A 21422-nucleotide genomic window follows, 5' to 3' on the forward strand; every position below is an offset into this window, starting at 1 on the left:
TGGCTCTTTTGTGAGAACTGCAGTCAAAGTGTAGGCCTCTGTAGGAGATACCTCTGTAGGCGTCTGTAAGAGATACCTCTGTAAGCGTCTGTAGGAGATATCTCTGTAGGCGTCTGTAGGAGATATCTCTGTAGGCGTCTGTAGGAGATACCTCTGTAGGCGTCTGTAAGAGATACCTCTGTAGGCGTCTGTAAGAGATACCTCTGTAAGCGTCTGTAGGAGATATCTCTGTAGGCATCTGTAGGAGATATCTCTGTAGGCGTCTGTAGGAGATACCTCTGTAGGCGTCTGTAGGAGATACCTCTGTAGGCGTCTGTAGGAGATACCTCTGTAGGCGTCTGTAGGAGATATCTCTGTAGGTGTCTGTAGGAGATACCTCTGTAGGTGTCTGTAGGAGATACCTCTGATGTAGAGTATTATTTTTATTATTATTATTATTATTATTATTATGTCTCTAGCTACTGTGTAGCCTACCATTTGTGCAATACATTCTTTTAATGTAGGCAACTGAATTGCATACCTAATTTTCTCTTTCCTTGTTTTTACAGGGGCGTAATAGGGAAACAGGGTTACCAATGTCAAGGTAAGAAATAATGTGTCACTGAATATGTGAGTAGAGAGGATCACTGTGTCTCTTATAGGTCTCATCTCTTATTATGGTGCAGATAGTGCTCACTGTGATTTTCAATTTAGGCCATTATAGAATGCAAATCACATGATAGAGCCCAAAAGGCTGCTGATCCCAAACAGCATCTCTAAGATGTATCAGATGGAGACCCCGGCCAGTAAGTGCGATCAGGCAATGGCGGCATCTGACTGTGCGTGTGCACTTACCTTCCAACTAACTAGGAACGGATAAAGGACCATACTGCTGGATATGTCAGATTGCGCCACACTCTAATTATATGTGCACATACTGTATGTCCACTTGTGACAGATCCTATCAGTACAGATCTGTAATAAGACCAGACGGCATGATCTGCAAATGCTGGCTGGCAATAGTATGCATAGAATTCCTCCATAAATACTAAAAATGTCTCTAGAGATTTAGGATTTATCGGTGTACATATCAAACCTTACCGGGTGATCAGTTACATAGTGCAATCAGTATATTAACTGCAAAACTATTCTGCACTCTGCGTCCTCTTGCACATCACAGCCTCCAGCCATTACCAAACCCAAAATGCACATGATTACTGTGGTAAATGCCCAGATAGCCATTGAATGAGATGGTCATATGGTAATTTATAATGATTATGATTATCCTTTACCTTTTTAGATGATGGCTTTGCACTAGATAAAAGTGCTGGTAGTTGCAGTGTGACTCAGCTCTGCCCAACATCAGCTGGCACATGCTAATCAATCACTTTCTAATACACCTTTCACACCAAGCCTTTGACCTGGGAATGACTTGGTCATGTATCGGTGTGAAGGGGTCCATCTGGTTGTGTGTCGGGTGCACAACGCAGGAAATTACCAGGGTTATTCCCGGGACTGATCCAGAAATGCTGCTGTGTGAAAGGGGGAATCCGGGTTTCTCTATTAGCTCCTCCTTTAATACCCCTTTCATACTGACACATGACCCATGAGAAACCCTGGTGATGACCAGAGGCACAGACCCTGCACACATAACCTGTGTTGACCCTTTAACACAGACACACGACCCTAGTTTACCCAGCAATTTTCCCAGGTCCCTGTGTGGGTATAAAAATGGTAACAACCAGTGTTGGAAGTGGGCCGGCATGCAGCGGTACGGCATACCGGCACTTCGTTTCCACTGACCCAGAAGTGTTTTTTTTAAATTGAATATAAAGTGTGCAGCAGAAGGCGGGGGAAGTGACCAGCCTGCTGCCCCTACAGGATGCTGCTCCCGTCCATGCCGGAGCCCCGCCAGGTGCCCACGTGGGGTGCGCCTGGCTCTCGTCCCTGCTGCCGCCGGAGCCCTGTCGGGGCGCCCACGTGGGGTGCGCCTGGTTCCTGTACCTGCCGCTGCTGGAGCCATGCAGGGCGCTCATCAGGGACTGGTAGACTTTAATATTAAATCACAATCCCCAATATGTCCCTCTCCCACCCTGCACCCCCTCTCACCCTGCATCCTCTCCCACCCTGCACCCCCCCTCTCACCCTGCGTCCTCTCCCACCCTGCACCCCCCCCTCACCCTGCGTCCTCTCCCACCCTGCACCCCCTCTCTCACCCTGCGTCCCCCATCTCACTCTGCATTCTCTCCCACCCTGCATCTCCATCTTCCTCTATCCCTCTCCCCAATATATCCTCCTACCATCCCGCATCCCCCCTCTCACTTGTTGCCCCTCTCCAATCCTGCATCCCCCCACTTCCTCTGTTCCTCTCCCCAATATGTCATACTCACAACCTGCATCCCCCTCTCACCTGGTGCCCCTCTCACCCTGCAACCCTCTCCCATCCAGTGTCCCAATCCCCAATATGTCCCCCTCCCACCCTGCATCCTCTCCCACCCAGCATACCCCACTTCCTCTGTCCCTCTCCCCATTATGTCCTCCAGCCGCCCTGAATAACCCCTCTCACCCAATGCCCCCATGGCCCTCAGTCCTTCCTCCACCATGCGTCCTCCCTATCAACCAGTGCCTCTTAAGGACACGCCCCTTGTGATTGGCAACGCCCCCTTTTTTTTTTGCAACAGCACACCCTGGAGTGGACACTATACCCCTTTCAATTTTTCATACCCCCACTTCAAAATTCCCACTTCAACCACTGGTAACAACACAGGTGAAACGGTGTTCATTATCCCAGCTCAGACCTGGGATTTAGGCCTGAAAGGGGTGTGACGCTCTGTGAGGTAGAGCTGTGTCTCCAGAGGCACATCCTACCTGCACATAATGGCTCACTATGCATTTTGGTACTTTTTTTTTAAACTATGTATCGGAGCCACCAGCATTGCTCCTGATCTCCATTACTGATGACAAAGTGTAGCCTGCGTGTACATGATATTTGCTTCTCCCAATAGTGTACCATTTAGAAAAGTCATTTTTAATGTGATTGTGCTGATGGCTACTTTAAGCCCTGGCTACTTTAAGGCCTTTGTTATTGGGCTTTACTACAATCCTTGCTGCCGACACTCCGATCCAATGTAACACGTAACAAACAGCAGCTGACAGCGCCTGTTATATCTATGGTATTCTGATTTCAGTAGTGCTTTTGTGGATGGGAAACCTGATTTAAGGCAACCATACACCTTTAAGCGAACGCTGGTAACCCCGAGGAAATATGCATCAGTTATATTTAAATATTTAATGAATGGATTAGAAAAAATTAAATTGTTTCATATAAAAAGTTAGTAAAACACAGAAACACACATATATACATAAACACTGATTGAGATTAGAGGTTCTCCGTTGAGACTTGCTCTCTGGGAATCGTGTCTCTGCTCTGTTCAGCTTTGCTGGTCTGAGAACAGGGCGATAGGGTGGAAATTATTGCTGCTTGCCAGATATTATTTCTCATGCTCCGTGCTGGGTATCTTATCTCCACCCGGCCTGCCTCGTGTACGGCCTTTACTTCTTATGTGTGAGTTTTCTATCTGTGCAGTAAGAACTGCCAGCACCGGCTCACAGTCTCTGGCAGAAAGCGTGATCAGACAGATTCTGCAGTGTGGCCTGTAAAGCATGTGCAGGTTTCTAACACTAGATAGGTCTGCATAAGGCACACATATTGTCTTCATTAAGCTTTGATTTAATGTCAGCATAAAGAAATATATGTATTTGAAAAATTGTACTGAATATCTTTTTGTACATGATGTAACCGTGCGTGCTGCAGTCAGCACTTACACAGCCCATATGAAGCACCTCCATTATCCTCCTTGTATTGGATTACTTCCTGTGTGCACTGTACTAATAATTCCCACCTGTAACTCCCCCCCTTCCACTGCAGATAGAAACATATTATTGCCTACATTTTGGAATTCACCTCTATAAGACTCTGGAGGGTAAGGTCAAGGGGTAATTATGGTAGACGCATAAATTATATTTACCAGTTTGAATTCACTGTCCTTCATGACATCGAAGGAGAGTTAGGTCATGTAGATGGGGGGAAGGGGGGCAAGGGGTGCTACAGATTACATCATTGCAGTCCCCGTCCCCCCCCGTACCCCCAAATAGTAAATCACTTCATTAAGCCCACTTACCCGCCCACTTCATGGAAGAAATGGGCGGAATGTTGGAGAATTGGCTTCTTTCCCAGGAACCAGGAGAACTCCCCTCAATTTTGGGAGTCTCCCAGAAATATAAACGTAAGGTGCATCATCACTGCCCCCCCCTCCTCGCCCCAATGTGCTCTGACACAAATTGCGATATGGCGCAGAGGAAGTGGCCCCCCATATGACAGCATGCCCACAAGAAAGACGCACATGAGCCTCCAGGGTATTTTAGGGGTGTAGTTGTAGGCAAGTATAACTCAATCTGATGCTTACTTAGAGGAGAAGGGGTAACGATGGGAAGGTATGAAAGACAGGACAGAAAACAGAAACTATTTCCACATTTATTATGGCACACAACACAAAAATGATAATTGAAATCTGTAATCCCTTAGTTAATTAGGTGGAGCATGAGGGAAGATTTATTTTTACCTCCTTTATACTGTATATGCCTTATCTGCCCTGACCATGAATATCTGATAAGTCTGCCATAGATGGATGACATGTGGAGAAATGTTTATATTCTGTGCTTTTATGTCATTGTATTTAATGCCGCTGGAATTCTGGTCGCCAAAGACCATCACTCTCTCCTCCTTTGTCTACAGTTTGCACTTGCGTAGTTCACAAGAGATGCCACGAACTTATAATAACGAAGTGTGCCGGCCTAAAGAAACAGGAAACTCCTGATGAGGTAAATATTTAGACTGAGCAGTTAGAGGTTTGGTCATAAACATATTTCTGGCGACACATCTGTGCCTTGTATCTTTCCCACACGGCTCCGTAATGCTGCGCTGATGCAACGATGTTCTGTCGCTGCCCAGATTTATATATCAAACTTCATGGATTGCATCAGTGCAGAGGAACAGTCTCATTACATGTTGATATCTAATGTTTAGGCTTGGTCTAGGGGCATTTTATGCCATTTATTGGGCTAGTTCAGGGATCTCCAGCCTTTTGACATGGGTGTAAATATATTAAGCTATGGCTTTTGCAGATCGACAACTTTTCGACACATGTACGCCCGAAATTGAAAATAGCAATGCAGCGCAGGTGGGGGATTACTGGTGCCAAGTTTGGACAGTTGCTGCTCCTACGGCTATGTCTGACATTAAGGGTGACATGTACTAAGCAGTGATTAAAAGTGGAGAAGTGAGCCAGTGGAGAAGTTGCAACTTCTCCACTGGCTCACTTCTCCACTTTTATCACTGCTTAGTACATGTCCCCCTAAGTCATCAATCTCAACAAAAAGCAGATATCAATTACCTCTGTACTGCCTAGTGAAGATGTATACCAGTGTAGGCAATGTTGGCATTCAGACTGCTGTGGAACTACACTTACCAGCATGCCTTGCAACAGTTTTGCATTTAGGGCATGCTGAAAGGAGTAGTTCCACAGCAGCTGGAGTGTTGGACATTGCCTGCCCCTGATGTATGCTATATCCTTCCAATGCTACACAGTCTTTTCATTTTCAGTTATGTCTTTCTGTCACTATTCAGTGGAAGAATAAATGAGCTGTAAATATTAATGGCATTGTTGTTGTAGATTAGATTTAGCACACTGAAGAAGAGAGAAAATGCATCCCTATTTATCAGTACTGCAACTTGTCATTCAACCATTTGCCTGTAAGATAGGAAGGGTTGGGATTGGGATCCTGGCCACCAGAATGCCAGCACGGGGCGAGCGCAATGAAGTTCCTTGCGGGCTCGGTTGCTCGCTGCAGGTTCTATTCCCACTCTATGAGTGTCGTGGACACCCTTGAGTGCGAATAGTACTGGGCCCCCATGCCGGCATTCTGGCGACCTGGGCTTCCAGCGTCTGTATGCTGACCGCCGGGATCATAACTACATCCCGATAGGAAACCTGTCCTTATCTCACAATGGGTCGCATACATTGTATTATTTTACCGGTGATTATGGGTGAAGGAAAAAAAAGTTTTTCTTGTTTTCTCTGTCAGGTCGGCTCGCAGCGTTTTAGTGTCAATATGCCTCACAAGTTCGGCATCCACAACTACAAAGTTCCCACATTCTGTGATCACTGTGGTTCATTATTATGGGGTCTCATGAGGCAGGGTTTACAATGCAAAGGTGAGTAAATAAATATAACTCAGACTCCCCCCCCCCCCCCCCCCCCACACTTCCCTGTAACCTTACCTTAACCTTTCACCTGTAACCTAACCTTAACCTACCCCTAGTGCCTAACCTTAACCCTCCCGACCTGCAGCCTAACCCTATTGTGGACATTCTGACAGTGTCAACATGTTGCCTGGCAACAGTTTAACAATGTAGACATAACTGTTGACATTGTCAACGTAATGCCTACATCACCTTTTGGGCTGGCGTCCCACTCAGAACCAGCCATTCCTATTCCTGTGCCATGGATACAATATACGATAAATGAACATACAGTAGACTTTATTTTGCACCTTAGAGAAACGATGTATATTACATGAATCCTGCTACTTGGATTACCACTTTACTTCTTTTCTCTTTCTTAATATTTGTCCAGTCTGTAAAATGAACGTACATCGGCGCTGTGAATCTAATGTAGCACCAAACTGTGGAGTGGATTCTCGGGGTATAGCTAAAGTATTAGCAGATCTGGGAGTAACGCCGGATAAAATCACAGCCGCAGGCCAGAGAAGGAAAAAGGTAAGTCCTTATGTCAGTATGAGCTACGCAACCATCTGTCAGTTATCAAAATTATCTAGTGGAGATTTCCATAGCTATGTGATCTAACGATGTCATCAGTAATATATAAGTTGCGGACAAGGTGCATTTGGGAGGGACATTCCCTGTTGTTAGAAAGTGCTTTAAGGTGTTTGCAGCCACATTTCAGACCAGGGCCGGACTGCCCATCTGGCACTTCTGGCAAATGCCAGAAGGGCCAATGGGCCGGTCCTGTCAGTCAGAGATCTGGGAAGGCCGCGCGCAGTGCAGCCTCTGGCTCTCTCCAAGGAAATGGAGGCGTGCCGCAAGTCTACCCTCCACATGACTCTCAGCACGCCCCCATGCGCCCCTGTCTTTAGTGTTCCTTCGGTGCGTGTGTGCACACACATGCCAGGGCCGTTTTCGGCCCCCAGTCCATCGCTGTCTCAGACTATACTTTCACAAGGACCTTGTGCACATAGGCAAATGTGAAGTCTTGGTTGGGGTCCACCCGCGGGGATGCAGTTAATTTGCTGGCTGTCGGGATCCTGGCAATCAGGATACCGACGCTGGAATCCTGACAGCTGACAATGGCGACAGCCGGAATCCCAGCGACCAGAGGCTATTCCCACTCGTGGGTGTCCACGACACCCATAGAGTGGGAATAGAGCCTGTGGCGAGCCACCGAGCCCGCAAGGGGACTTTTTGCGCTCACCCCGCTGCCAGCATATTGGCAGCCGGGATGCCGCTGTCGGTATATTGCCAGCCGGCATCCCGTCTGCCAGTAATACATACTGACTGTACAAGCGCTTTGGCGAGATTTCAATTACCAACAGCACATATTGTGATGAAGCAGAGTGTTGTTTTGGGTGTTAAATATATTGCTGCAATTATTTCCGCTATCTGGTTAGACTTATTATTCTTGTATCTAATTAAGAATAAATTATTTGGAAAAAACCTTGTGAAAATATTCTCATTTATTTGATGTGGAAGTAATATTCCTCCAAAGAAACCTTTCTCAGATGTTATAGCTATAAGAATGGTTTTCTTGGACACAGGTCTAATACCTCTTTGAGGGAATTCTGTACTTCCCTCACAATCTCAGAGCGTCAGCAGAGCTTACTATCTACACGATATCTCTAATTGGAGTGATGTGGATCAAGCCTTTTAATTTCAATACTGTTAATGCATATGCACAGTGTAAGTTGTAAATGTAATAATTCAGAGGTGAGAGTAAAGCAAAAAAAAAAAGTGACTGCACCTTGGCAAAACCATGTTGCACTGCAGGTGGGACGGATATAACATGTGCAGTGAGATTTAGGGGCATATGTACCAAGCCTTGGAGATGGGAGGGGCGTGTCTAAATTGCAGTGCAAATACAAAGTTGTCTAGCATTTGTGGGCTGCATGCAAATATTTACCCTGCATGCAAAGAAAATACATGTATTTGCTCCCCTTGCATTGCAGCATAGTTTGTTCCAGGTGGGGAGATACTGCCTGTTTTCTGCTTTGCTCCAACTCTGAATCACACCCAATCCGTGTGACTTCAGACAGTCTTGTAACACTAAAGTATATATTATCCATAGAATAATTTTTACAGTGCTATTATCTTTTATATATACTCTATCTTTTCATTGTATTTCATTTTTTGTTACTGTTTTCCATTTGATCGTGAAATAAATGTAATGTGCAAATATAATAACAAATCACATCATAATTGGTTATACTCATTTCTGTCCGATGACGAGATAAATTGTGGTCCCTAATATCTATTATGCATCATATTATAGCAGTCTGTATACTGTGAGTATAACTTTGGGGCTCAAATTAGGTCTCAGGGGCAGAAACTGCTGTTCTGGTCTCGCGCAGTAATATCGCAACATAGTAATTGGACTTCGAGTATATGATGTTTATATTCCCACAGACCTCTGTTGCAACTCTTTGCCAGATTCTGTTGAGTCATGGGACAGTGGCATAACAAGCTGTGTTTCATGGCACCCCTGCTTGACTAGCACAGATTTAGGGTCATTACAGGAAACAGCACGTATTAAGGGCGCAGACAGTGCACGAGGCACAGTGAGGAACAGGTACACCTGACAGGAAATACGAGAGTCAGGCAGGGTAAGACCTGACCACAGATATTACATAAAAATTCTCGTAATTTGTTCCCATTTGTGCTAAAAACCAAGAGGTATATTTGCTAAAAGTCGATTTTGGTCAGTCTCGACGATTTTTGGACAATTTTGTGTGACACTTTATATCAAATGCAAAAATTGTCTTAGTCGCAACGCAATGCAGATAGGACGCCCGAGGAGACTGTGCTGATTAATGTGATATATGACACTTGTATACTGTGTGTGACTGAGTGTGTACAGAGCAGAACAGAACTTGTATTGGAAAAATGCTGCAGCTGCTTCATTGTAGCACTCTGTATACAGATTTAGAGACGCACACACAGATATACAGTTATCATATATCAAATTAACAGCACAGTCTCCTGGTGCGTACTAGCCGCATTGCGTTGCAACTAAGACACATTTTTGGAAATAAAATAAGAAGCAAAAGAGAGGGGCTGTTTGACGTGTCTGCAGCAAAGATTACTGAGGACATATCTGTACATATTCATAGTGTAAACTTGAAATAATCCTGTTGCTTTACGCTGTTGTGGAACATGTACTTAAAAGATGGATGCTAGAAATTCCGTATGACCATTTTCTGGTGTTAGGTCCTCATTTCAGGTCCAAATACAAAACATAAGTTCATCCAGACCGTATATTAGCCATTAACAGCTTGTTTAGCATGAATTATTTTCTCCTATTCCTTCCAATAAGATTTAACTATGAATCCCAGTTCTGTACAACAGTAGTATAACATATAGTGTATACTGTAGGATGTCCCACAGTCGGCTGTTTATCTTGGGTGGTCTTCAGTATGCCGACTGTCGGGATGCCGGCGCACAGTATACCGGCACCGAAATCCCGACAGCCGACATACCGACACTTTTTCTCCCTCGTGGGGGTCCACGACCCCCCTGGAGGGAGAATAAAGTGGCGTGCGTAGCGCGCCACCGTGCCCACAGCGTGGCGAGCGCAGTGAGCTCGCAAGGGGCTCATTTGCACTCGCCACGCTGTCGGTATGCCTGCAGTCGGGCTCCCGGCGCCGGTATGCTGGTCGCCGGGAGCCTGGCCGCCGGCATACCATACTACACCCGTTTATCTTGTGTCACGTATTTTATAATGGATACTGCATCATCTTTCTGTCTGACAAATATCTGTGGAATTAAGGTATCTTAAAAATACATTTAGAAGCATTGGTAAACGAAAACATAGGTATGGGGTATTCAACTTGCGGCCCTCCGGCTGCTGTGACACTACACATTCCAGCATGCCCTGCCAGAGTTTTGCTTAGCGCATGCTAAAACTGTGGCAGACCCTTATGGGATGTGTAGTTCCTCAGCAGCTGGACGGATACCCCTGATATAGGGAATGTGTGTACATTGTGAATTACAATACATGTTATTGTATGCTTTGTGATGTTAATGTCTCCCTTTGGGCATTTCTTATACTGTGTAATGTTTTCAGTTAAATGCAGGTGCAGAGACACAGCCGCCGGTTCCTGGGGGTCCATTAGTAGAAGATGATAGGTCAAAATCTGCACCCACATCTCCTTGTGATCAGGGTACGAGATCTTAATTTTCCCTTCAATCATAGAGTTTTTATTGTACATTATATTGACTTTAAAAGCAGGGCTGCGGGTAGTTTTTGGTAATAGCTAGCTCTTTAAAAGGAAACATGCACATTATTAATATGATATTTGCAAACCTGTATACTATTATCAGTAAAAAAAAATGTTTAATAATCATGGAATTTAATATGTATAAAATAATTTTATAAACTATTAACACAGAAGACACATTTACATGTATGGTAGTGACATGTCAAGCGTTGAGATTGTGGTCTCCCGTGCGTTCACTTTTGGGAGATGGAGCAGACTGCATCTACGTAAACAGTGCTGAAGCACAAATGTAACAACCATGCTAGCGAGTGTGAGGTCATTGGGATTAAGGGGGGGGGGGGGGGCATTTACTAAGCAGTGATAAGAGCGGAGAAGTGAGCCAGTGGAGAAGTTTCCCATGGCAACCAATCAGCACTGAAGTAACATCTGTAATTTGCATACAATAAAATGATACAGAGCTGCTGATTGGTTGATGGAGCAGCTTCTCCACTCTTATCACTGCTTCGTAAATGTCCCCCTAAATGTTTTATGAATGTAAAATGCTAGTAAATGTACATCATAGACACCAGTAAGTAAGGGGTCCTTGAGTCTGATTTGCTTCTGCGTGGGTGTGGCCTGTGCTATGTGGGCGTATTCACCCCCCAATATTTCCCTAAATTCTCAAAGGTAAATGCGGTCATGATGTTGGGCCTATTTGTATGCGAGGGCCTGGGGCTGTAGTCCCAATCTCCCCATTGTTATTCCGGCACTAAGGGTCACCCTTAGGAAGACTCATTTCAGAGGCCAGCCTACACTACCAATTCAGTTTAACCAATTATCTGCCACTGTTGTATAGGATGTAACTACAGGCAGATGGGCTTTCCCTGACATGGTCATATCCTGTGTGTCCGTGTGCTCTCCCCTTCCCCTGGCATTTTCTGCGGGCTCAGAGCAGCTCAGCAGAGGAAATCACTTGCAGTTGGCATTCTAGAGGCAGAGAGCGGTGCTAAATAAAAACCGCAAATACTCTGCCTGCACTCTCTGTGTAATCATCAGCCCCTGTCAGTGCTACTTCCTGCACAAAGGGGACTGACTGGCCCCCTCTGCGTTTCATATTAAGGCCCTCATACATCTGCAATATATTGGGCCAAAAAAAAATCATTCCAGATCAGGGAATCAGCATTTGTAACATGGTTATTTTTCTCAATCCCTCAACGGATCAACGTTTCCAATAGCCGCATAGTTGCATGAGGGCCATTATATGCTCTCAGCGCTCTGCAAGTAGATACAATTTGCTGATACATGGTTGGAGAGAGCGCCTGCACTGATTTTAGTACGTGAGTCTCAAAATAATTTAGGGGCTTCACATGTGTTGACCTTGAGGGGGTAGCATGTTACTTTTTTGCAGTCAAAATATATGGATTGGTCAGTCTATGGCTGGCTAGTGAGTCTGCTTAGATTACATAATTACTATAGGAGGAGGGGGGAGCTAATTCTGCAGGGGATCTATGAACACATACACTGGGTTGGGGGGGATAATGTTACATAGACGTCTATGGGGTATATTCAATTGAAGTCGGATCCATTCCGACATTCATTTATCGGAATGGATCCGACCTGGGCTATGCAATGTCATCTCAATTCAACTTTAAAAAAAGTCGAATTAAGATGCTGGAGCTGAGACAGGGGAGAGCAGCGCTACAGCAGTGGCTATATAACTGTAGCGCTGCTCCCCCCCGTCTGCCCGCAGCTCCCCCCCTCCCTCGTCTCTCTGCCTCTCCCCATTCCCGCATCACAGCTGCCGCTCACGGAAGCGTTCACCCGGCTCCAGCAAGCGAGGTCTCACTTGCTGGAGCCGGGTGGACGCTGCTGTGAGCGGCGGCTGTGACATCCTCCGGCGCTGCTCTCCGTCTGCCCGCAGCACTCCCGGTCTCTGCTCCCGCATCTCACTTCGACTTTTTTTAAAGTCAAATTGAGATGGTTGAAAAGGGGGCCAAAACCTGTCAGTTTTGGCCCCATTTTCGACACAAGAATTCCTCGACTTGTCGAATAATTTGGGGTTAGATTGAATAGATTGGAACCCCTTCCTACCTAAAAAAGTCGAAAACTGCCATCTTTTCGACAGACTGCAGCTTTCGACTTCAATTGAATATACCCCTTTGGCCTCTGGGGTGGGAGAGATTTGCTACAGGGTAAGGATAATGCAACTTGGGAGGGGGTATGATGCTACAGGAGCACAGGGGGTTGTGAAAGGATCAAAATTTCCCTGGTGGACTATAATTCATATGGATGGTCTTCAGCAGAATATCTCTTATGACCATTTCCCCTCCAGATGACAGAGAGTCTACAGAATATATAGATAGTGTATCTAGCTAACAGTATGATAGTGGTTATACCAGTAAATAAACCTTTTATGGCCTATTTCTCTTACGTCCTAGAGGATGCTGGGGACTCCGTAAGGACCATGGGGTATAGACGGGCTCCGCAGGAGATAGGGCACCTAAAAAGAACTTTGACTATGGGTGTGCACTGGCTCCTCCCTCTATGCCCCTCCTCCAGACCTCAGTTAGATCTTGTGCCCAGAGGAGAATGGGTGCACTGCAGAGAGCTCTCCAGAGTTTTCTGTGGAAAAAGAATTTTGTTAGGTTTTTTATTTTCAGGGAGTCCTGTTGGCAACAGGCTCCCTGCATCGTGGGACCGAGGAGAGAGAAGCAGAGCTGGCTTGTCAAGTTGGGCACTGCTTCTAAGGCTACTGGACACCATTAGCTCCAGAGGGAGTCGGAACACAGGTCTCACCTGGGGTTCGTCCCGGAGCCGCGCCGCCGTCCTCCTCACAGATGCCGAAGGTAGAAGCGGATAGAGAAGACAGAAGACATCTTAGGCGGCAGAAGACATCAGATCTTCATGAGGTAAGGCGCGCAGTCCCACACACACACACACACACACACACACACAGCATCACTTGTGGGTGCAGGGCGCAGGGGGGGGCGCCCTGGGCAGCAATAAACCTCACATTTTGGCACAAATACAGTGGGAATAGACTGCGGAGGCAGTAAATCGCTGATCCCCCGCCATTTTATTGAAAAATCACTGGGACCGAAGCCCGCCGTCGGGTGGGCGGGGCTTGATCCTCAGCACTAACCAGCGCCATTTTCTCCACAGAAGCTGCATGAGAAAGAAAACGCTGGCTCCCTGGTCTCTCCCCTGCTGTACACAGGCTGGAAAAAAGAGGAGGGGGGCACTTTGGCGACGCAGTGAGTGGGAATTGACATAATATATATAAAAAAAAACTATCTGGATATATATTTTTTTTTCCAGTGTTGTTAAGCGCTGGTGTGTGCTGGCATACTCTTTCTCTGTCTCTCCTTAGGACCTGGTTGGGGTTTTGTCCCCTTATAGGTTAATCCCTGTGTGTGTGGGGTGTCGGTACGTGTGTGTCGACATGTCTGAGGCGGAAGGCTTCTCCAAGGAGGAGGTGGAGCAAATGAGTGGTGTGTCCCCGTCGGTTGTGCCGACTCCAGATTGGATGGACATGTGGCATACGTTGCATGCAAGTGTGGCATCTTTACATAAAAGGCTTGATAAGGCTGGTTTAGGGGGCGTGGCCTGGAGGCTGAAGTGAAAGGAAGCACAAACAGTGAGCTCCGCTGTAACTGAGAAATAAAACCCCAATATTCCTCCCCCTGTCTTGCAGTACCCCTCTAAATCTGACCCCCCTGACTGTGGGAATTCCCCACTGCGGTGGAACAGAGCTGCGGAATCGGGGAGCCGGTATACTGGCTCCCGCGGATTGCGGCCTACCCACCACTCTGAAGCCGGGGCCTAAATTTTGGACGCTGACGCAGCAGGCCGTACAGAGCATCAATCCTGGAGATGTTCCCAGAATACACCTGCCTGAGTCACCTGGGACCGGACCCCCTCCCCGGACCACCGCGACACTCTGCACTACGGGAGAGAGGAGAGGCGGCTGGAGCGCGGACGCCGGGGACCCGGAGCTCCAGAGGCGGTGGCCATCTTGTGTCTCGGGACCCGCGAAGCGGCGAGACGGACGTGAAACCTGGCGGCTCCTAACAGCTATAGAGGTGAGCCGCTCCCCTCCACTAACACCCGCTGCTAACGGCCCTGAGTTGGACGCCGGGGAGAACACAGCAACACCGCAAACCCTACCCTGCAGCTGGCCCTCGCTGTCCCTCCAAGACTGAGCGGTGTTTGTGAATCCCTCTGAAACCGCTTATCTGCATCTCCCTGACCCACTGATACTCGGGGGTGGTGTAAAGGTCCTGATATCATTGATACCTGGTGACCGCTACTGGGAACCTGCTAATTAATTAAACCACCTACAGTCGTGCTCTGCACTACACCAAATATCTGCCCACCTGACACCAAGGGGCTTATCTCTGCAACTAATAGCCCTCGGACAGGGGCGAGAATTGCCGTTAGATCACACGCACCTGACCTACCCGTGCTGTGCTGAGTTGTAATCCTTTCACTCACCCCCCACCATTACATCCACCGAAACGCACACAAACAAGTGTGCAATAAATGACGGTGGCCATTTTGGGTCTTGAAGAAAGTGTCGACCCGGCTGCCTGAGGGATCCCTGGCATCCTACAGCAACTCGCTGTTATCACCTGCGAGCCCCCTGGATCCCATGCTACCCCTCTCACCTCAACCCAACCTAACACAACACAACCAAGTGTAACGGAACCCCACCTCACCATCACAGAAACCGCGGTTCCCTGCTTCCCAAGCCGAAATTCTAGACCGTCTGGAACCTCTTATCCCCTTAGAGGATATATTCCCCACCATGGAAAAATACGTGGCCAAAACGCCACGTGCGAATAAAAATTCTCAAAACAAAAATAAATCAACGGCCAAAGAGAGGGAACCCAGCCTTATCCCACAGGGATCTCCATATTCACCAAACAGGCGAATCCCTGACGACATGATACCTACTGACGTCCATGCCAGCCCATCCTCAATACAGAGGGCCAGAGAAATATCAGACATCATATCTCCTTTACTGGATGCAAAATTAGCACCCCTAATGGAAGCAATCACGTCAGCAGCAGCGCAACTGACCCAACACACCCAACGCCTGGCTGAAGCCGAAGACCGAATATCTACCTTGGAAGACGATTATCAAACAATCCAATCCCAACAACAAACACACGATAATACCCTAGTGGCCATGACCGACAAGATCGAAGATTTAGAAAATCGAAATCGCCGGAACAACCTGCGCCTGATTGGCCTTCCAGAAACCATCAGACAAGCAGATCTAATGGACTTGGTCACACAATGGCTCCCCACAACCCTTGACCTACCCTCCTCCCCCACCTCTTATCTGGTGTAGCGAGCCCATCGCATTGGCCCTGACAGGCAATCTTCACAATCCTCTTCATCACGTCCTAGACCAGTCATTTTCAGGCTACTAAATTACCTTGACAAAGTCAAGATCATGGAAGCCTACCGCAAATGCTCTGACCTACGATATAAGGAATCCAAACTTCTTTTGTTTCAGGACTTCTCTTTTCAAGTCTCGACACAACGACGGGACTTCTCCCCTATATGCAAGGAACTCTATGCTAAAAACATCAGATTTGCCCTCCTGTATCCGGCAAAACTGAGAATCCTCCATGACGGCAAACCTTATTTCTTCGACACACCAGAATCTGCTTGGAATTTCCTCAAATCCCTATCATCATCACAACCTAACCCTCGAATGGATGATGCTGACTGACTTTCCCAGACCCAAGTATCTCCCTCCGTTGTTACATCTTTTTCCCTTGTTCAATGGATAACACATGGTTGATAGTTGTTATATGGTTATTATACACAAGGTTGGGTGGGAGTCCCACGCGCCTACCGCAGATGCGGGCGCGGTGGAACTCCTTTATTCAATTTACTCAATCACACTTTTCACCCTTTTCCCCCTCTCCTCCTTCTAATCAACCTAAAGTTTCTGTTGCAGATGGACGGTTATTACTACTGTCTTCCTGGGTTCAAAAATTTTAAAAATGTTATGACTGTGGCCTATACTATATCGGCTACCATTTTCTTTTTGCATTACATTGCTTAGTTACCATATGTATACCCTAACTCTGTTAGTTTGCCCGACACATCACTCTAGTCCTCCCCCTGCGTGCTGGGACGGGGGAATGGACTTTCGCTTATGGCTTCTCCTTCTGCGTTCCACTAGACTGGGAATTGGATAATGCCAGCCCCTAGGGACACTGAGGCCTCTATAGATGGCTCAAAGACGTCCCTTAAGTTAGTCTCATGGAACGTAGAGGGCCTGAACACACCAATCAAGAGGAAAAAGGTCTTGACCCACCTCAAAAAATTTCATCCTGATATAGTGTTTCTACAGGAGACACACTGGCGTCTCAATGATCCCAATACACTTAGAGACACCTGGGTTGGAGACTTCAAAAGCGCTTCCTATACTACTAAAACAAGGGGAGTAATTCTTCTATTTCGCAGATCTTTGAACTATAAGATCAAAGATGACTGGGTAGACCCTGAGGGCAGGTTTTTGTTCCTAAAGATGGAGGTCGAGGGAGAACTTTTTACTCTAGCGTGTATTTACGCCCCTACAGGACCGAACGCTTCCTTCTTCTCAGATATCTTTGTTAAATTACAGGATTGGACGGAGGGAGTCTTGATCATAGGGGGAGACCTTAATATTGTGATGGACCCGTTACTAGATGTATCCGGTGGCCCCAGACAGTTGAATTACAGTAGATCCATTCCACCATCCCTGTCACTAATGCAAGACTCTTTACAACTGCTAGATCCATGGAGATTCCTCCACCCTGACTCTAGGGAGTATTCCTTCTTCTCGCACCCCCACAAAATATTCTCCAGATTGGACTACTGGCTAGTACCAGCCTCTTCAATACATAGAATAATAGACTCCACCATAGCTAATATACTCATATCTGATCACGCTCCCATCACCCTGACAATAAAACTAACCACACCCCGACAATACTCCTATACCTGGCTATTCCCTGAATACCTTGCCCACTCTGAAGACTTCAAACTCTTTTTGACACGATCATATCTCAACTATACACAGGATAACACAGCACATGTCAATGACGTAAATCTTTTCTGGCAGGCTTCTAAACCCGCCCTTAGAGGGCAGATCAATTCCTATGTTGCTGCCAGAAAAAGGCAACTTCGGGAGAGGATGGCAGAGGCATCCCTTCAGGTTGCCTCGACCTATTCCCAATTGCTAGCCGACCCATCCGAGACTAACAGGAAATTATATAAAGACACCAAATCAATACACAACACTCTCTGTGCTGAACAGGCCAAGCTATTCCTCTCCTTCCAATTTAACAAATACTTTCGCTGGGGTAATCGCCCAGGGAAGCTATTAGCAAACATGGTAAAAACTCATGCAACACCAAAGTATATCTCCTCAATTAAAGACACAGACGGACCCCCCTCAGTGACGCAAGAACAGATTAGCGACACTTTCCTAACTTTCTTTGAGAAATTATACACCGCACCACCTGACTGCCCTACAGCAGGCATGGACATTTTGACACAGGCAAATCTCCCTACGCTTTCTGAGAGCGATAGAGATTTCCTTACCAGCCCCGTTACCACAGCAGAATTGGAATTAAACATCAAATCCCTACCAAATGGGAAATCCCCAGGCCCCGACGGTATGTCGGCGACATATTACAAGTTACTTCTCCCACACTTAAGCGAACACCTTAGGCAATTATATAATGCGCTTTTGGAGGGAAACCCTGCCCCGACAGACTTTAACACGGCCCGAGTCATAGTCCTCCCTAAACCTAATAAGGATCATACTTTAGTCTCATCCTATCGGCCAATCTCACTGTTAAACCAGGATTTTAAAATATTTACAAAGATTCTTGCCGCCCGTCTCCAAGTAGTCCTACCAAAACTGCTACATCCTGCCCAGACAGGATTCATGCGTAATAGACACTCAGTACATAATGTTCGCTCATTGCTGGCAGCTATGTATAAAACTCACGACTCATTGGAACTAGACAATATGGTATTGAGCTGTGACGCAGACAAAGCTTTTGACCGAGTGTCCTGGGCCCACATAGACAGATTACTTAGACTTCAAAACTTTGGTACTGACTTTGTTAAGGTATTTCATATCATCTACCAAACACCACAAGCCTTTTTGACGGTGAATGGCCACAATTCGAGACTATTCTCCTTATACCGCGGCACCAGACAGGGTTGCCCCCTATCCCCCCTTTTATTCAATTTAGCCTTAGACCCCCTCCTTCACCATTTCTGCGAGAAAACAGATGGCACGGTATAAAACTGGCCAATCACTAAATCAAATTCTCAGCATTTGCAGATGACATCCTACTTTACTTTAGCAATCCCCGAAAAGCCATGCCGTACTTACTTGACATTCTAGACTCATTTGAACTAGTCTCTGGCTTTAAAATTAATCACTCCAAAACAGAAGCCTTGGCCTTCTTTCCTTCAATAAAAACAGGCTGGGGAGAAACGTTCCCATTCTACTGGGCCACAAACAATTGCATTACTTACCTAGGGATTATATTCCCTGATCACCCATCCAAGCTATATTCGCTTAATCTCCCCCCACTATTAGCCAGGACATATATAGACTTTGCCAGATGGTCCCACCTTCCCCTTACGTATACTGGCAGGAGTCACTTGTATAAAATGATACGTTTTCCCCGCTTCCTTTATGTATTACAGATGCTCCCGCTGATCCCGCCCAAACACATGCTCGCTCAATTGGACAAAGCACTGTCCAAATTTATTTGGGCAGATAAACACCCTAGATTCTCATTATTCAAATTACGCCAACCTCGTTCTCTTGGAGGCCTAAATTTACCATGCCTTCACTCCTATGCTTTGGCAGCCAACTACAGGATCGCTTTGGACTGGATTAGCGGTCGTGACATATATGCCAACACACACCTGGAACAATCTTTTACCCCATCTCAGACACTGGTATCCTTGCTACACACCACGCCTACCTCCATACCACACTGTGTGACAGACAATATACTTATCTCCTCTACCTGTGTTGCATGGAGACAGACTCGCTCTCGACTAAAAATATCACAATATACAACATAATTCCTACCTCTCTGGAAGAACCCAGATTTCAAGCCTCATAATACCTCCCCTGTATTTCAGACTTGGTACGATGGCGGTCTGAAATTCATTCATCATTTCTTACATACCGAAACTCTAACCTTACTTACACACTCCCAACTTATGGCACGTTTTCCGTCCTTACAAATCCCATTCTTTCCCTTCCTTCAGGCATGTAGCTACGTACAAAAGGTTACATCCTCGTTATCTGTACAGGATAGCTCCCATGCCCTGGACAAAACATTACGACGCACCCCAAATAGTAATTTTCCCACAGCACTGATATACACATATTCCCGCACCCTATTAGATGTGGAAACCGGCTCAATAGGCCTCCTAAAATGGAAACTGGAATTCCCAGATCTCACTATGAAACTGATCCTGGAGGCCAACACCTACTTAGATAAAACACTAGGCTCAGTCACATACTCAGAAATGCACCAAAAAATTCTACATAGAGCATACATCACCCCCAAGCTACGGTATCTTATCGGAGCAGCCCCCTCCTCTCACTGTTTCAAGTGCACTGCTCCAGAAGCAGACCTTGTACACTGTCTATGGTCGTGCCCCAAGGTACTTACACTCTGGCAGGCGCTCCAATCATATATCACGACAGACTTACAGCTACAATTTACCATTACTAAGACGTGGGCATTCTGGGGCATATTCCCGAAACAACACACCCTCGATCTGTCCAAGGGACAACGCATTCTATTAATTAAACTGGCAGCGGCTACAAAAAAAACGATTCTCTCACAATGGATATCCACTGACCCTACCCCCATCTCACTTTTACATCCTAGGATCTCTCATCTATTCCATCTAGATTGGACCAATACCGCTTTACAGAAAGACAAACTGACCGAGAAATTCTTCCATATTTGGCTACCCTATGTCCAGATCCTCCCCCAGGTTACAAAGGAGGCCCTGCGGAAATGTTTCAAAGATACTAAATGGTACTTGCTAGAAACCTTGGACTCCGCACCTCCCCCCTTTTGAGCTTAAGACTCTATGTCACTTATATATACCAGCTAAATCTCCTATAATCCAGATATAGACACACACCCTCTACTGTTTCAATAATATTGTTACCTAGGGCTTACATGGAGTATAATCATATTTATTGGTACTAAATGTCTGTGCTATACTGATTATGTAATGCATTTTGTAAATCTTGTCTTACTGTTACCTCACTGGTCAATAAAAACACTTAAAAAAAAAAAAAGGCTGGTTTAGAGGGGACATCAGGCGGTCAATCCTCAGATTGGACCGACTCACAGGGCCCGTCGGGGTCTCAAAAGCGTCCCTTAACACAAGACACTACTACCGACACGGATTCTGATTCCAGTGTCGACTATGACGAAGTAAAATTGCACCCTAGGGTGACTAAAACCATTCAGTGTATGATTGTGGCAATAAGGGATGTGTTGCATATTGTGGATGAACCCTCGGTCCCCGACACAAGGGTACACATGTTTAAGGAAAAGAAACAGATTATTAATTTTCCCACGTCTCATGAATTAAATGAGTTCTTTGGAAAAGCTTGGGAGACTCCGGATAAGAGACCGCAGATCCCCAAAAGAATTTTTATGGCATACCCTTTCCCTAAGCAGGACAGGGAGATTTGGGAATCACCCCCCACTGTGGACAAGGCCCTGACGCGCTTGTCCAAGAAAGTGGCGCTACCGTTTCCTGACACAGCGGCCCTTAAGGACCCCGCAGATCGCAGGCAAGAAACTACCTTAAAGGGTATTTAT

The 21422-nt window shown here is 46.3% G+C and overlaps 1 protein-coding gene across 1 annotated transcript in view; it reads left to right on the forward strand.

The window, feature by feature from the left end:
• Window positions 1-21422, forward strand: part of PRKCE (protein kinase C epsilon) — a 707603-nt gene that overhangs the window by 426187 nt on the left and 259994 nt on the right. The window contains exons 4-8 of the mRNA XM_063918382.1: window positions 549-583; window positions 4775-4860; window positions 6124-6253; window positions 6675-6817; window positions 10395-10491. Coding sequence (XP_063774452.1) covers window positions 549-583; window positions 4775-4860; window positions 6124-6253; window positions 6675-6817; window positions 10395-10491 — 491 coding nt within the window. The remainder of the gene's footprint in view (window positions 1-548; window positions 584-4774; window positions 4861-6123; window positions 6254-6674; window positions 6818-10394; window positions 10492-21422) is intronic.

Source organism: Pseudophryne corroboree, chromosome 4, assembly GCF_028390025.1.
Source record: "Pseudophryne corroboree isolate aPseCor3 chromosome 4, aPseCor3.hap2, whole genome shotgun sequence".
NCBI classification, from domain to species: domain Eukaryota; kingdom Metazoa; phylum Chordata; class Amphibia; order Anura; family Myobatrachidae; genus Pseudophryne; species Pseudophryne corroboree.